This window comes from Typopeltis vanoorti, chromosome 4, assembly GCF_054136105.1.
Source record: "Typopeltis vanoorti isolate ZY-2024b chromosome 4, IOZ_Tvanoo_1.0, whole genome shotgun sequence".
In the NCBI taxonomy this organism is placed as follows: Eukaryota; Metazoa; Arthropoda; class Arachnida; order Uropygi; family Thelyphonidae; genus Typopeltis; species Typopeltis vanoorti.
Window position 1 is genome coordinate 26,936,987 of NC_143552.1, and position 18,928 is coordinate 26,955,914.

An 18,928-nucleotide genomic window follows, 5' to 3' on the forward strand; every position below is an offset into this window, starting at 1 on the left:
AAATAGAATCTTTTTGATAAAAGAAATTTGGTTCAACAATAAACAATATGGCATGAATATTAATGCTAAAACTATTATCACCAAAGTCTTTCATAAAAAAATATATAAAAAACTAAAGCAGATAAAATTGTTTCTGGATTATGATTCATCCAGAGGATCTAGCATTAAAAAAAAAAAAAAAAAAAAAAAAAAAAAAACTAAGTTGGATTAAAAGAAATCATAGAAAAGGATTTCCTGGTGACATAATATATTAACACTAGAGTGGTAAATATTCATAAAAATTAAAAATTCCTGGGGATGTTGAAGCGTAAGATTCAGAGGAAAGCAACCAAAACGATGACTGGTCTGGGATGTTTCCCATGAAAGCCAACTGAAAGTTTGTAGTTACAAAGATTAGTTGATAGATAGAAAAGAGAGAATATAATAGAAGCATTAAAGGGGTTTTTTATGAAGGATTATGAAGGATAAAGGATTAAACTAAATTTATTATATTATGGTTTTTATGAAATAGATGAAGAATTTTGATGCATGACATGAGAGCGAGAGCAAAGGGTCACCTCTCTAAGTTATGTAGAAATATACTTAGCAAAGGTGTAATACTTAGCAAAGGGATAGCTTTTTTTGCTTGGAATGGTGGAGGAGTGGAATAGATCACTTGAAATGATAAGTGCTTTGTCAGTGAATGAGTTTATGTTATGGTGACATAATTGTTTCTGGATTATGCTTTATGCTGAAGTGTGATATGAATTGTGTGAATGATGGTTAGTGTGAGCCACCCGATGATGAGTCTTCAGATATCTTGGAGATTTCCCAGTAATTATTTTTTTATTTTTAGTTGAAACTCCTAGCATCCATAAACAGTATTTAGTTATTGCACAAAATGTTTTTTTTCTTTCTCTCTCTAGTGGCTTCAAAGTGTAAGCATTATTGTCATTATTACAAATGTTTACCATAAGTTTTCAGCTTACAAGCTCTATTAATGCTTGGAGGTGTCACACAATAATAATAGCTTTAGAAGTCTCAAGTGTTGTTAAACCTCAACTAAATTTCAATCATAAACAATACGATGATCTAGAAAACATTTCAAGAATTTTAATTCTTGAATATCTCTACCACTTACTGCATCTAGTATAACAATGATGCTGCAGAACAAATGATGAATTTGTTCCCAATGTCAAAAAATTGATCATCAACAATTTATGTTTATAAACTGTTACAAACTTATAAACATTTTTTTATGATGACATACTTTAATAATAATGATAAATGGAATTCGTGAAAAAATAATGTATTCTGTTCCTTTTAAATAAAATTCTTCATCAGCAATTTTGATGAATGTTTGCCTTTAACGTGGATACTAATGCAAGCTTACCATTCTAGGACTAATGGAGGAAAAAATATGTGTAACATTCCTGGGTGTTGTTGAAAGGGGAATATATTACTTAGATGATTTATGAAGACACACAACTGTATTAAATATAAGAATTTCATAGTTTTTCTAACCTCTTTCCCCTCCACACACACACACAAACAAAATGTACTTCACGTGGTACAATCAAACTGAACTTCATATCAAGACCAAATTAACAGCATTTTGAACTGTGTTATTAATTGTAGGCCTACTTTTATTTAAAAAATGAGGTTTCATATATTACCTCTTGCACAGGCAGGTTTACTGTCACCTGCTTCAACTTTCACCTTGCTTATAACAGAAGAGGAATCAGGTGGAGATTTTGAGAGTCTAATAAGATGTGCACCACCTCTTAGCATTAAAGGTAGATTAGTCATAAATGATAGAGGTGATAAACTGCTTCCTCCATGATGCATTGACATAACGTAGGAAGAAACCTGGCACAAAGAAATATTGTGAAAAGATTACCAAACTTCTATGTTACATATTATATATATATATATATATATATACTTCATTTCTTATATGTACATTAAAATTTAAGTAGCAATTTAAAAGTATATTTATCTAGAAGTTAGAAATATTACTGTCTGTTAATAATGCTGACATATCAAGATATTTATATTATTATTATTATTAGACCTACACAGTTATCTATAAATACAGAATTCTTTCTTTTAAAGTTATATGGTGGTCAGCATTCGTAGTGTAGAATTCGTGGAGACAAAAACACACGTAGCAATTACTTGACTTATGATTAAGAAAATAATACTCAATGTTTCAACCTCTATATCAAGAAGACACAAGCTACATGACATTACACATAAGCTAAAGTATAACTGCTTGTTAACTTGTTTCCACTAGCCTGACCTCTGATTAAAAAATAAATAATAAAATAAAGATGTATATATAATAAGTATAATAATATAAAGAGGATTAAAAAAAAAAGTGGAACTACATCACATTCACCTCTACAGTCTTTAGATTTTCTTGTGTTAGGATTCTGCCATCATGTTCTTCTTGATGCTATATAGGTTGCAGATGGGTCTCTAGATACCAGTTATATATTTGGTTTAATCCTTTATCCAAGTGTAAGCAAACAAAGTTTGCGCCTGAAGTATTTTCAGGACTGGGACAACTCGTGGTAAAGGTGGAGTAAGTTCTGATCACTTGCCTTAGTATCTCCCCTAATGCAAAGCACATCTCCTTGCAGACATGTATAATACTATTAAGGGAAAGGCCACTATCCTAGACTACTGGAATTACTAATCCATCATTCTTGTTGAGATTAGGATGTTAAATCAGTATCCCACAAGCTTTCCTTGAATGTTCTTTCAAACCAGGTTTTGGTGCAATGTAGGGACTTGGCACCTTTCCAGTAATTCTATGACAAGTTTGATGTGCATAGTTGGATAGGCCTATTTTGCCATAGAGAAGGAATTTAATGTGACCTGTGTTTGTCCTTTCTTATTGGAATTGTGCATCCTATTTTCTCTATATAGGGTAAATTGTAATTGCAATGAATTTTGTAAATCCCTGGTTGGGCGAGGTAAGGAAGGAATCTTTGGATGAGCTAAGTATACTTCTGGATTTTGCAAGAGGTTTGAATGTTGCCTTAATATTCTATTTATGTAGCGCATTTTTTCTGATATTTTCCTAATGCATGGTATGGCATTTTTGTAATCTTTTTTACCTTACATATGACATTATTGTGGAAGATCTTGTTAACTTTTTTTTTTTTTGTGTGAAGCCATTCTTTATAAAGGTTTGGCTGATAATTTCATGCTCATTCTTCAGCACCTGTTCATCGGAGCAAATTGCTTAGGGCTCCTTGTTTGAGGATGCTGATGACCCCCCCCCTCTAGTTTTTGTGGATCAATTTTGTGTTGGTATCAATGTAGAAAGATCCACTATCGGTCATTGCCTACTCATATATCAAATAAATTTATTCAATTTCACAAGTCCCCCTACCAAGCACCATGTGAAACAACTACTATCCTTGTTTTTATTGCTATTAGTTTAAGAAAAATTACTATATCTGTAATATCTAATAATATCACTTTAAATACCAGTGTGCATGATCATACATCACTTTGAATTCATTCAGCACACATTCCCACCTACCAAGCTCCACAAAAGATACCAATTTCCTATTGTCTTGCTTAACTCCTTTAATGAACTTCTAGAGATACTCCTTGCTCTACCCTTTCTCTCATACTACCTGATGCCTTCTTATAAGCACTACCATATTCTTTTCCTGCTACCAAGATCTGTAATTTATTGCCAAGGTCCAAACAAGGATCTTGGCAATAAGTTACAAAGATTGTAACATGCAAATTACAGAGATTGTAGTTTACATTCCTTGTTTTATTTTCACATAACTGAGATCGAGTACTCTAGGTGTATCATTCTGGTTTCTCTAGACCAGTGGTGCCACAAGATTTTTTTTTTTTTTTTCAAAACATCATATATAAATACACCTGAACATTTTGTCAGGAGTGTATGTAAAAGATAAAACGATTTTATGCCACAGAATTGCACTACTAATAAACCCTCTTGCTCTACACTTTTAATGTTATTTCCAATGAAAGAAGTAATTTGGCATATGCTAGATGCAAAATACAGAAATGGGGAATGCAGTAAACTTTTTAAAAGAGTCACTAGAGAGTTCTGGGGAGATCAAAAAGTCATGAACCATTGTTCCAAACTTCCACACATATCCTTTTATCCCTCTTTGAAATTGACATAGCAAAATCTGCACATGCACGCTCACGCACGCACGCACATGAAAACAGTCATACAGTTTCCTCTTTTATGGTACAATATTCACTGCTAATAAGTCTGCCATCATTCTTAGGTCTTTTGCCTTTCAAACCATACAGCCAAAAGTGAAAATCTTACATCTGGCAATAGGTGGTTATTCACACTCATTTGTTCCCAAGATTACTTGATATAGGAATATAGTTAAATTAGGAATGACTGATCAAATTTTAATAAGACAACAAATGCATGTCACCTGCAATAAAAACCGAATAAGAAAAAAAAAAAAAAAAAAAAAGAGGTATAATTGAGTTCTATGCCAGATAAAAAACATATATTAAACTTATTTCACTAAGGTTAACATTAGCAATTCTTTAATCAAACTAAAACCAGATAGTGTACATAGTATTACGACCAGTATTATAAAATAAACATAAAATTAAACTTTACACTATGATTAATATTCAAAATTAAACATAAACGCTAAGTAAATTATAAAATTAATTGCAAATGGAGACCCAAAAGGTATTTTGAGCCACAAATTTCTACAGAGTCTTATTGTGAATTTAAAAATGTCTACAAAAGTTAACATAGCATTGTTTACTACCAGAATTAAGGAAACAGATTTAAAAAGTTGATCCCTGAATAACCTCAAATTAGTAATGTTGTTTCATTAAAAAATGGTGAAAAAATTTTACACAGAAACTTTTATTAAATTTAATTATATTTTTAATTATGATTTCTTTTTAAGTATGAAATCTGTACCATGTCCATTATAATTTGATTAAAATCTACTGGAATTTCCCCAGGACAATTTCCATTAATTTAATTAAAAATAACTTTTCCTTCAATAATTAGTTCTCTTTCTGCAGATACATTTATAATTTTTGCTTTCCTCTAAAATTCTACACTGCTATTTCCCCCATTTATTGTGCCAATCATTTTTAAGTGAGTATGAAGTATGCTGAGTATGCATACATTGTGCACCCATAAAAGTAAAGCATGCATTATTATAGTATGCAAATTTAAAAGAAAATATAAAGTTTTTTTCTTTTTACATTCACCATTATTGCCACTGCTGTGGAAAACACCTTAAGAAAATATGCAAAGTACCTAATATCACATTATAATCTCAAGACATGTGACTGATCTTTCATATAGAAACAGAAATCAACATTGGTTTAACAGGCTGCTTGTGATACATGATCCTCTTAATGCAGTAAAATACTGACTTCAAAAAGAGACATCTAATAATAAGAGAAAAAAGCTTCTTTAAAAAGGTAGCTGTTGCATTCATTTCATTAAAATTAATTACTGTGGTTATCGTGTAATTTATTTTGTAATACTCTGCAAAAAGCAGAAATCGATTGAGGCACTTAAAAGGTAAGGAATGCAAGTGACATTTTGAAAAAATCAAATTAATTGCAAAAATGGGTAGCTAACATGATAGACAATGTGGTGGCAAAGAGGTATAACTGAGTTCTATAGGTGCTGTTATCTAGCAGAGCACAGAAAAAACACTAAAGAAATCAGCTCCTTTATGTGGAGGTCAACAGGTATGTTGCACTTGTATTCATTTGTCACCAAATGAGAGAACTGTCTATAGAATAGTGTGTTTTTAGGTTGTTTCTTGGTGGTTGTATGTGATGTAATGTGCTCATTGCTTTTTTTTTTATGCTGTTTTTATAGTTTTATAAATGTATTATGTAAATTATTCATTAATACTGAGACATCTTGCAAGATGTCTGATTTAGGAGATGAAAATTCCAAGCTTAACTTCAACCTCGATGGTAAGTACAACTCCTTAGCTACTTTATTTTCTATTTGGCTTGTTCTGTATAGTAAAATAAGCCTGTTGGAAACATCTCAAACTGTATATATTATGTTAACAAACAAATAATTAAACAGACTAATATAATCCTGTGAGTTCATATTAAGAGAGTAACTCAGGTTACTGTTCTTTGTAATGTTGGTTATTTTTTCAAGTTTAATCAAAAAAATTGTATTAGGACTTTGTAGGCATTAAGCTTAGTGCTCATCTATTTGGAGAATCTGTCTACAGCAGCTCATGCTTAGGCCTACCTATAGGACTTATTTCATTCATTGTTTCAGAATTTTAATGAATTTACCACTCATGGGCCTGAGCAAGAAGCTGGTATTGCTGAACCTGCAGTGAAGGAAGCTCCTGTGGCACAAGCTGGTAAAAGAAGTTAAGAGTTAGTGAAAGAAAGGAAGGTGTGCAAGAAATGAAAGGGAAAGCATGTGGACAGGAAGAAAAAAGTTCATGAATAGAAAAGAGATGGGAAGGACGATCACAAATGCAGGTACAGATCTAATGACAATGTTGTTGTTATTATTACTCAAGACCTCATGGAGTCAAAGACTCGTCTGGAAGGTCCTTTTATCACACACACAGCTCATCATACCGTGCCTTGAACACATTCAAACTCCTTGCAGACACCACACTCTCAGGCAAGACGTTCCAATCATTTACAACTCTGCACGAAAAAAACCTGCCTCTCACTCCCCCACTCACACCCTCTTTATACAGTTTCCAGGGATGACCTCTGGTTCTCCCCCAGATCTCCCACTATTTTCTGTAGAACTTCTCCAGCATTGATCCTATAACAACCCCTTACCAACTTGTAGGTCTCTATCATATCTCCCCCTCTTCCTCCTGTCTACCAGACTCTGCAAATTACATCTTCCCAATCTTTCCTCATACTCGACATTCCAGAGGTCAGAAACTACCTCAGTCAGTCTCCTTTGGACCCTTTCCAACATCTCTTCATCCTTCTGAAAACCCGGTGACCAAATCTGGGCACAATAGTCCATGTGTGTCCTAATCAAAGCCTTATACAACGGAACAAGAATCTCCCTACTTCTACATGTCAGTGTCCTCTGCATCATTCCCAGAAGCCTTTGTGTTGTCTTCACAATTATGGCTATGTGTCCCCTAAATTTCAGATCCTTATCCACTATCACCCCCAGATCTCTTATTTCTCCGACCTCCGACAATATATCCTCACCAGGCATAAATTCTGCATCCCATCTTTGTTTTCCAAATTTTAAAACCTTACATTTTGCAACATTGAACTCACATCCCCATTCCCGTGCACAATCACTCAATTTATTCAAGTCTTCTTGTAAGGCCACAACATCTCTATTCTTCATGGTTCATCCCAATTTTGCATCATCTGCAAACAACTGAATATCTCCATCCAAATCTTCACCAATATCATTAACATACAAGTTAAAAAGCAATGGCCCTAAAACAGACTCCCTGAGGTACACCACTAGTAACTTTCCTTTTCCTGGATATCACTCCCCGATACACAACTTGTTGATACCTATCAGATAGCCAGTCTCCAATCCAATGCATCAATCTAATATCCAACCCCCATCCACTCTAGTTTGACTATCAATTTATCATGCGGTATTCTATCAAAAGCCTTTGCAAAATCTAAGTATATTACTGTGTATCCTTCTCCTCTGTCCATGGAAGCACTCACCTTATTGTAATAAGTAAGTAGATAACTAAAACATGACCTCCCTTTAGTAAATCCATGCTTTCCATAAAAATAATACCATTGTTGTCAATCCAATTCTGAATCCTAGTTCTCACAAGCTTCTCCAACAACTTAACTACAACACCTGACACACAGATAGGCCTATAGTTTGATGCTTGAGTTCAATCACCTCCTTTATGAAGTGGCACAATCTTGCCCTCCTTCCACTCCTTAGGAACTTGACCCAGTGCAAGACTCGTATCAAAAAAAAATATGTCAAGACTGGCATCAACTCCCTGGCACATTCCTTCAGAATACGTGGTGATATATTATTAAGTCCCACAGCATTATTTACATCTAGTTTGCTCAACTCCCCATATACCTCTTGCACACTTACAGTCAGTCTCTCTTCTCCATCATCAACTGCTCTCAATCTCTCCATGAAGTCACATTCACAAGATTGAAAGACCTTTATGACCTGCTCATTAAGAATCTCCACCACACATTCTGCAACAGCTGTCTTTATACTATTTTCTCCAATCAATGTCATCCTTCCATAATCATTCTTTCTTTTGCTGGCTACATATCTAAAGAACTCCTTAGGATTATTTTTGGCTTCATTAGCTAACTGCTGTTCATACCTCTCTTTAGCTACCCTCGCCAGCCAAGTCACCTGCCTTGCCTTGTCTTTGTAGTCCTCATGGAATTGGTTATTTCCACTTTTCTTATGCTGCCTCCATAATGCCCTTTTTCTCTGTATCGCATGCTTAATCTCTTTATTCATCCATTTCACACCTACCTTATTTAACCTCCTCACCCTTGGAATGCATTTGACATTGCATCTACTAGATAGTTTTTGAAAATCCCCCAACCTGCATTGATCTCTTTTCCAGCTTACTCCTCATTCCATGCTACACCCACAAGCTGTCTCCTGAGCTCTTCAAAATCACCCCCCCCCTCTATAGTTCCACATATACCCTTTTCTCACAGAGGTCCTCACATTGCTAGCAACCACCCAGGTAATCACCTCATGGTCACTCTCACCAATTGGTGGATGATTTGACACCTCATTTATAATTACATCCTCTGATGAGATGACCAAATCCAAGCCCCTCAATCCTCATGTGCCCTCTGTTACCTCTGTTACATACTGTCTGAGGTAGTTATCCCTCAAAAACTCAAGAAACTCATTTTCTTTACTTCCAGTTGCTATCTGATCATTCCAGTCTATATTGTCATAATTAAAATCGCCCATAATGATCACCCTTTTCTTATTTACTTGGTTAATTTGATTATACATTTCATTATCACCAACATCCACATTACCTGGTCTATAACAACATCCAACCAAGTATTTGAATCCATTCACCTCTATCTCACACCATACTGCCTCAAAACCACTGGCACTATTTCCCTCTTGCTTCTCTACTTTGTATGGACATAACTCTTTCTCTATCATCAATAGCACTCCCCCTCCCTTTTTACCCCTTCTATCTTCACGAAACACATCATACCCTTCCATCTCTATTCCTGTCAGGATGTCATCCTCATCTAACCGTGTCTCACTTAGTCCAACAATTTTGGGGTGAACAGACTCAATTAGTGCAACCATTTCATCTGCCTTGTTTTTTACACTTCTAGCATTTGTATATAAACACAACAGCTCATTCCTGGATCTACAGCTAGTTCCACCGATACCACTCATTCAATGTGATCTCTCCATGCTCAACTGGGGCCATTTCCCTTTCTACTTATTCATTTTAGAACCCTTTTCAATTCCAACTGTTTCCTCTTGATCCCAGGTCATCACATTCCTTTCCTGTCTACACATGCTCTCACATCCTCTTTGAGTACCATCTTTCTCACACTGTGTACCCCTGTCCACCCCGAGCCTCCCCGTTTTCCTGTTCACTTTGCACACCCATTCTCTCATTTTTCCATATTTATGCCACTTACTTCCTCATTCATAACCACCTCTTCAATCTCTCCTGCTCTTCCACATCACTTCCGTGTCCAGAATTCTTACTGATTATTCTTTATTTAAGCAATAAACTGATCACTATTGTTATCAATAAGGAAATGTGTACTTCACAGTCAGATGTGTCTCCAAAAGAAAAAAAAAGAGTATAAAGAAAAAGGTAACAAAGCTTCAGAACAAAAAAATTAACTTCATAAAGGAGCATATAAATTCTTTATCAAAATAAAGTAGCCACTACTCAAGGTTGAAAAACCCCTAACCATTGATATGTGGATACAAATCTTGACATAATACAGATGCACACTCTATATAAGAATTCTGTCTAAAAGAAATGTACCTCTAGCAAAGGAAAACTTTTATATGCACATCTTTAATACTTGCTTTAATCTTAGCTTTCACAGGCCTCATGTAACAAGCTTCCAATCATAGATTATGGTGACCCTAATATAAGAGAAATTGTTACGATTCAGAAAAAGCTACTCTGCAAAATGCTGTAAATGGTGTGTGTAAAATGCAGTTCATTTTAAAAAGTACATCACATTTACCCTGTTTTATAGAAAGAATCAATGAAGACATGGAAGATTTCATATATCATAATATGAAGGCACCTTGTGCAGGAAGGAACTTTGTACCTCTCCCTCTTCTAGTCTACAACAATGAGAGACCAAAGCTGAAGTACCTAATATACAAGAAGATGCATGAACTTCTCCACTATGTATTGACTATTCATTATAGCTTCTTTAAAAATCTTCATCACTTTGATAGTCCCGAAAACAGAACTGTAACTGAGGTACTTACAATGACAACAAACCTGTTCATATTTATGAAAGTGATTCAGTACTGTACATTCAGTTCATGCCTTAAGAGGGAGCCTCCGTTGCTTTTTTTTTTCTTTCTGCACATGCAGAATGTAGGAGTCCAATTTTTCATAAAAACTGGACTCTTTGGACAGATATTTATGAACAAAAAGAAAAAAAGAGGCATTTCTGTGGAAGACTATTCTCCAGCACAAACTGCATGTGCAGAGCAAAATCCAAAAGAGGCAACCTCTTAAGAACTATTTGTGCCTTTTCTTTCATGTACTTATTTAATAATAATGTTTTCTGCTCATGCCATGCTTAATAATATCGTTCTTTTTCTTCTCTTCTGAGTGAAGATGAGTTCAGAAAGGCACTTAAAGACTTTTAACAAGGCACATTTTAACTTAATTCTTGGTGTCGTTTTTTTTTTTCAATTTTCTGTAATGGCTATCATTAAATGTTTATGCTAATAAAATAAAGGTTTTAACCTATATTTATCTCCTTTATTTTAGTAGCCTAAAGCAATATGCTTGGGAGCCAAGGAGGAAGAGTGTACAAATGAAACTTCTTATAAACAAATCGCCGATTGCACTATTATGAGCTCAGTTTTTCTGGACAAGTAGACATAAGCACGGATAAGGAAGCCACATAATAATTGACTTATAAGCTACTTGGAATTATCTGGACTTACTAAACTTTCACTTCAATTTTCTAAAATGTAAGTTTTTGTGATTTGTACCCCTTGGCTTCTAAGTGCCTCCATTATGATTAAGCACACTCAAATATATGACACTCAAATTTTGTTGTAAAATTATGTCACATTCATGAAGATTCAGGATTTTGGAATTGAATTATGTAATTATAAGTTCCCTAGTGGTGCAGCTGGTTAGTGCACAGGACTTTGAATTATGCTGAGATTGTAAGTTCAAGCCTCACATGGGGAAGGAAGATTTTTTGAGAGGTTAACTGCTGCAAGGAAAACAAGGTGAGATAACAGGAGGAATGTGGGAGAAAGAGGGAGAAAGAGAGAGGGAGAAAGAGGTGAGAGGAAAGAGGAAAAGAGAGAGAGAGAGAGAAAATGACAGTTAGGGATGCCATAAATGAATAAGCAGAGTTGTGAGAAGTGTGATGTGTGGAGGTCAGCAGTATTAGAGAGGTGCCTGCCTAGAAGAATGATAAACCTGCCAATGAAGCAAAGAGAAAATGTTCATGAAATCATAATGCGCAAATCAAGTAGCAAGAGTTTTAAGATTGATTTTATGGATTACGCAGCAGAATAGCATAAAAGGGAAGATTCTGAGTGTGTGTTGCCTAGGTATGATAATGTAGAGTTGAGGAAAAGAGCAGTGATAACAAATGAGATGAGATGAGAGCAAGAATGTATAGAAAGAGATATGCATATACATAGATGCTGGAAGGTGCCTGATGACAGAAGGAGCTATATACAAGATGAACTGTGTATGAATATGGAAAGATGCCAGCACTTGAAGAGGTTGTTATTTTCTGGATAAGTGTATGCGAGAAAGCAGAGAAACAAACTACAGTTACCAGGGATGGGAACTGCCAGTCTGGTTAGCTGAGTGGATAGCACATCCACTCTCCAATCACCAGGTCACGGGTTCAAGTTCCATGGTAGGCAAGCTTGTAAGTCTGCTCTGTATGAGCTTGTATAGCTCCTTGAGTTTATAAGGCTTGTCTTTTTAAAAGAAAAGAAAAAAGTTACCATCCCTGGTAACTCGAGTATGTGTACTGTTTAGTGTATATATAGTATTGTTGTAGAGCTGAGTACAGTCTGTACAGAGTAATAATAGTTATGGAAATACTAACAATGCACTAGCTTTTCGATATGCAAATACCAGGTGCATTAGGAATAAAGGAAATGAGTTTGGGGCATGGATTCACTCAGTCTCTGTGAAGATTATTGGTATCATCAAAATTTGGTTAACAGAGAAGGATGTCCTAACAAGAGTAGAAATTAAAACGTACTGCATATTTTGGCAAGAGGAGGGTAAACAGAGTGGCAGAGTGTTACTTATGAAGGTGATGAGCTGTGCCTTCTCAGAGTAGAGAATCAGGAGGGATATTATACTGGCTGAGAGTGTATAGCATGAGGTAGATATGGACTGAAGAGGATATTGAGTGGGATGTTGCTATGAGCTAGGATATATATATAGAAGGTGATGAGCAAAAAATGTTTAGACAAATCGATTTGGCAAAGTGCAAAAAAAAAAAAAGTTATCATAAGGGAGGGGAGGAATCAGACAATGGGGAAGATTACAAGTGGACAGGGGGGGTTCAGTACTAAGACTGAATGTTCTATCCCCCTCTCCTATTCTGTGAATAGGAGAAGGGGATAGAACAAGAGGCCATCCCTGGAACTACATGAAGAGGGGGGTGAGCAGCAGGCTCTTTACATGGAGAGTGGTTGGTGAATGGAATACATTGCCTGAGTGTGTTGTGAATGTAGACACATTGAATCAGTGTAAGTTGGATGAGCACTGTATGTGAAAGTGTGTACCTCTCACAATGAGTCTCTGACTCCATGGAGGGCAGATATTATTAATAATAATAGTCAATAATATGTAAGTGGATTAAAGGGAGGGGGATATTCAGTTTTCTGCAGATGATGTGAAGGTTTGAAGGGTTATTATTAACAATACTACCAATGTAGTTCTTCAAAAGAATGTGAATAAGGAATCGTGGAGCGACGGTAGATAGAATATTGAAGTTCAGAGGGCATACTGCAAGTTGTGAAGATAATCCAGAGGACTGCAACAGTAATGAGAAAAATATAGACTGGCAGAGATAAGACAGTAGTAGTTCCATTGTATAAAACCTTGATCAGATAACATCTGGATTATATCTGTGTTCAGATCTGGTCACAGAATTTGAAGAAGCCTTTAACATGGCTGTACAGGCAGATAAGAAACATGATATTGGCTAGTGGATAGATGACGAAGGCGTTAGCACATTCAAGATGTTGAGAGATATTTAGTGGATTGGCATGTGAAGATTTTTCATATGGTAGAATGAAAGGAAGGGATAAATACAAGAAGCCACCATTCCCTGGGAGTTGCAAAAGGAAGTAGTAAGAGCATAATAAGCATATAGAATGGTAGGATCATGGAATGCATTGCCTGAGAAGGGTGATAAGTGTACAAACAATGAATAAGTTTAAGGAATGGTGTTACAGACTGGTTCAGCAAGTCACAGACCTCCCATAACGAGCTAAGACTTTATAGAGGTCCTGAATGACAATATTTATTAATCAATACTGTTTGATGTTTTTGAAGGAGAATATACATATAGTCTCATATATCACTGATGTTTGTATTTTAGAGCAATACATTAACTGGGAATGTTCTAAACATGTTTTGTCTTTTTAAAATTTTTTTTTTTTAAAGTGAATCCTATCAACAAAAGGTCATAAACCTATCATACATTAGTACCATGCATGGGGTATGGATTAAATACTTCAGAAACCCGGCTTTAGAAACAACAGACTGATTTCAATCTTTTGACTATTTTTCAATATTTTTCAAGCCACTTCAAGTTTCCAATAAGCAAAAGAGTGGTTTCACACTGGTGATAAATTCATCTCCCATCTGAAAACACATACATACAGCCATACTAAAGAAAATTTCTTTATCTGCTTCTTTAGTTAAATGGTGTGTGAAATTCATGTCAGGAGATAAACATTTTATGAGTAAATGAAGTTTATTCCTCAATATATTGATTTCAAGTGCTGAGGTTGTCTTCAGGGATGGATATACATATAAACAGTATATAATAAAGACAAGGCATTACTACCACACACACTGATGGCAAGCGATAATAAAATATGTAAAATACACTATCTACCAATAATTGTTCGGACACCCCTGTTATTTGAAGTTATGGAACATTCCAGGTTTGTTAATAACATAAAAACTGGTGTACAGATAGTAGGAAGCAGTATTTCATTGTAGCAGTTGAATACAGGTAGTATGGCAACACGAAGTAAACTTAGTCATTGTGAGCTGTCACATTGGTGGCATGTCCATATGTGCCATTGCCACTTAACTGGAGCCTCCAAAATCAACAGTTGGTGATGTGATCAACAAATAGAGAATTTCTGGCATCACTAGTTCCTGAAGATGCTGTTAGCATCTTCAGGAAGCTGTTAAATATCTTCCTGAAGATATTTAACACAAACAAAACACTTAAACATTTCCAACAGCCATTCTGTCCCCATAAAGACAACAATGTCAGAGAAACATTCAGTTTTAATGAATAAAAAGTCTACAAGTAAAATGAGTCAAAGTTGGTGACAAAATAATGCTGCTAGTTAAAGAGCTGCAGTTGGAAGTTGATAATGAAGATGCAGAGCAGTTGATGGAAGAGAACTCTCAGATGAAAAGCTTATAGAGCTAGAAGCACAGAAAGTTGCAAAAGAAGAATAGAGAGGGGGGGAGCAGTAAAAGAAGCCAATTCCCCAAAAAGGTTTACAGTGAAAAAATCTGTTGTATTTGTATACTCAGTAAAAGTTATTTTTGTATTCTCTCAAGATAACTTAAGCATACTGCTTATAGGCAAATAATTCATTTATAAATACAATAAAGTAATAATAAACCTGCTAACAGGAATTTTGTTTTTTTAAAACAAGGATCACTAAGGTACAATATACAAAACAAAACAAAAAGCAAGTATTTTTTAGTTAACTTTCTCTCAGAAAATTAGTTAAGAGGTTAAAATTTTCCCAAAAATATGTACACTAAATTTTGTTCTTTTTGATTATTTCATATCCATTGAGCATTAATAATGGATAACACAGGCCTATGAACTGATAACTTGTTAAATGGGATTTGCATTGGAATAACATAGGAGGGGATACCCAAAAATAAGCGGAATTATTTAAAAAAATATATTGTATTAAAGTTTATAATACTATATTATAGTCTTCTTCAAAGTACCCTCCATGTGAGTCAATACACTTGTCCCAACATTTTTTCCACTGCTGGAAACAGTTCTGGAACTGTTCAACTGGAATAATGTTTACAACTGGAATCGCCTCCAGCAATTCTTTCACATCATCCACATCAATGAATCACTACCCTTTCATGGTTTTCTTTATCCATGGGAATAAAAAAAAGTCACATGGAGAGAAATTGGGAGAGTAAGGGGTGGGGAACAATCGGCATGTTGTTTTTCATCAACAACCGTTGGAAAGACAAGGGCTATGTGGGATGGGGCATTGTCATGGTGCAGCAACCAATCTCTGCTACTTCACATTTTTGGATGTTTTCATCACACAATATCATGCAGTCTTCTCAAAATGATGAGATAAGAATGTTGATGTACTATCTGTCCAGGAGGAACAAATTCTTTGTGTTCAATTCCATTCACATCCAAAAAATCAACATTGTCTTGATGGTTAATTGAACTTGATGTGCCTTCTTGGGACTTGGTGAATTTGCATGTTTCCAAAGGATTGATGCTTGTTTGGTTTCTGGATCATAACTGCAGCACCAAGACTCGTCCCTGGTCACAACTTTTGAAAGAAAATTCTGGTCATTAAGAACTTGCTTCCTCAAAATCACAGCAAACATTCACATGATTTTTTTTTTATCCTCTGTGAGCAAACAAGCCACAAATTTACAGACTCACGTTTCATTCGCAAATCTTCTATTAAAATTTGCTAGCATGAACTCCATGACAAACTCGTCTCTTCAGAAACTTGTTAAATGATATTTCGATGATCTTCATTGATTTTCTTGCAAATCTTTGATGTTTTCATCATTTCTGCCTGTCAAAGGTCGGCCAGATCATGGTTGGTCTTCGACCGATATGTCTCCATTTTTGAAATGGGAAAACCATGCGTACATCTCATTTTACCTAAAGCGCTATCCTTAAAGGCTTGCTGAAGCATAACAATAATTTAAGTTGGTTTTACCCAAAAGAAAACTAAATTTCAAGCACACTCTCTGTTCCTTGTGGTCAGCCATCACAAAATTGCCAAACTTGTTTGAAAACACTAACAAAAAAAAGTAGCCAGAACAACAAACCATTCACACAGGATGATGCCATTTGCCAGACTGGTGCAAAAAACTGCACACTCACAATGACTAGCTGCATCATCCATAACTAGAAAATGCAAGTGGCCAAGTTCGCATTCCGTTTATTTTTGGGTACCCCCTCGTATGCTTAAAAATCTGTTATTTAAAAAACAAAAAAAAAAAAAAGAATCAAGTCAAAAATTTTTCAGATTATGCATTAATCTGTATTTTTGACAAATTCTATAATTTCTTACTAACTCTTTTTTCCTCACCACAAATATAATATAATACCACTCTTGGATAACTGCTTTATTAGTTGCTTTGGGTTTTACTGGCACATAGGCAATTGAAGACATACCATAATCTAAAGTCCAAGCAGTTTTGTGTAAAAATGTGTTAAAAAAAAGAAAAGAAAATATTCAGCAAGCAAAAGATAGAAACTAAGAGTTCAGTATGCAGGCAAAAATTATATATTGCTAGATGTAATTATAAATCAGTTTTCTGTAAAAAGATAAAAACTGCATGCACCTCTCTGCATCAAAGAATCTTCATGAGCGTATATCACTTAATCACTCAACCAGAGTAGAAAAATGATAAATGCCATTCTTGAATAAAAAGGCAGCACTCCACAACAATATCACAAACAGTACAAGTGTTATAGTTCTCACAGATAAATGGATCATCAGTCCTCAGTATGAAACAATCTGCATAGGTCCGTCATCTTACACACCGTTTCTTTAGTCACTACATAGACTTTCTTTGTATACAAATATACCCAATTTATGGGCTCAACATAAAAAAAAAAAAATTTAAAAAAAATACCCTCCGCAAAACATTGTAAATGTATACTACATCAGTACCGTGAGTAGGATAAGGGTTAGATTATTTGAAACCTCCAGAAACTCCAGATTAAACACTGGACTTTTTTCAAGCAACTTCAGCTAAAGTTAAAATTCATCTACTACCTAAAGACACTCACAGACATCCATACCTACTCTGTGACTTGATTATGTCCTTGATTTGTTACTTCTTCCTACATTAATCGCTGCCATTGATAAATCACATGTTGCTTTTATTAACTGTCTTAGGCTGTACATGCAACTGACAAACAGTAATTGGAGAAGATCCAAATTAATCTAGCAGCCCTGTCTCCAATGTGGCTTGGGCTATCACAAATAAACATCTCTTTATTTAATAAAATAATTGCTATAATTTCTAGTGTACTGGATGTAGATTGAAAGCAAGATATCATACGGCCTATGAAGAACTCCAAGAGTCTATATACATCATACATTGTTGGTAGAAAATTTCTTTTATGAGTTCATATGACATACAGATCAACAACAGTTTCTGTACTCCAGTGGGATACAGAAACTAGTGAGACAACATGGTCAGGAAAAACAAGTGGAACCAGATGAAGCATATCTCTAATTGTCTATATAGAATAGCATGAAATCAAGAGTACTATGCTCTATGTGTGTGTGTATATGTATGTACATATATATATATATATATATATACACAGTGGTACCTCGACTTACGAACTTTTTTCATGTCCCATTTTGACCTCTAGATACGAACCATGATGCTTTTCTTTTCAAATGAACTAAAGTTTGTTTACATTATACTTTTTTTTTTTTTTAACTTTTTCCCCTAGTACTAGAAACAGACTTAATGCAGAGTACAGCATATATGTATGCACGTTTAGCTGAGCGTGTGCTGAACCGTCTCTAGTGTAACGATTGTTGTTATTACGTCGTATTTATCTAAAATACAACAAATGCTGCACGTATTTGCTTTTTTTGTGTATCTATTTCGGCATTTGTGTAAACAAACAATACACTTCGTGAACATTTTTTTAGGTTTGTATTTATTATGTGTACTGTATGTATTTCTTTTTATAAGTGACGTGTTTTATTGTAGCTTCACTTTTATTTTCTGAATAATCTACCAGATAAGCGTTATTTCACTGATCAGCGTATTATTTTCAACATGGGGCCAAAGAAAACTAAGAAAGAAGAAAAGAAGAAAATCATAATAGAAATTAAGAAAGAGATTGCAGAAAAATATGAGAAAGGAATCAGGCAAAGTGATCTGTGCAAGCAGTATGACTTGTCCAAATCTACCATAGCTACAACTGTCAAGAAAGCAGATTTTTATAAGGAACTGGATGTGGACAAAGGAGTATCTGTCGTGTCATCTCAAAGAAATAAGGTTATGGAAGAAATAGATATTTTACTACTTGTCTGGATTAATGACATGCAACTGAGAGGAGATAGTGTATCTCAAAACATGATTTGTTTACAAGCTCAAACTATTTACAAAAATCTTTCGCAGAACTTGCCATCCATTAGCAGAAGCAAAGACATCGGCAAAGAGTTTAAAGCTAGCAATGAATGGTTTGAGAAATTCAAGAATAGAACCGGTATTCTTAT

At 34.9% G+C, this 18,928-nt stretch overlaps 1 protein-coding gene across 5 annotated transcripts in view; it reads right to left on the minus strand.

Annotated features, from left to right (window-relative positions):
• LOC150107176 (uncharacterized) overlaps nucleotides 1-18,928 on the minus strand; it is a 163,567-nt gene that overhangs the window by 83,175 nt on the left and 61,464 nt on the right. For 4 of the 5 annotated variants that reach the window (XM_090391708.1, XM_090391710.1, XM_090391711.1 and 1 more), the window contains one exon: nucleotides 1,656-1,848. In XM_090391708.1, coding sequence (XP_090247834.1) covers nucleotides 1,656-1,848 — 193 coding nt within the window. Of the gene's footprint in view, nucleotides 1-1,655; nucleotides 1,849-9,995; nucleotides 10,088-18,928 lie in introns of those variants that run through there. The other variant, XM_090391712.1, reaches the window with a different exon arrangement.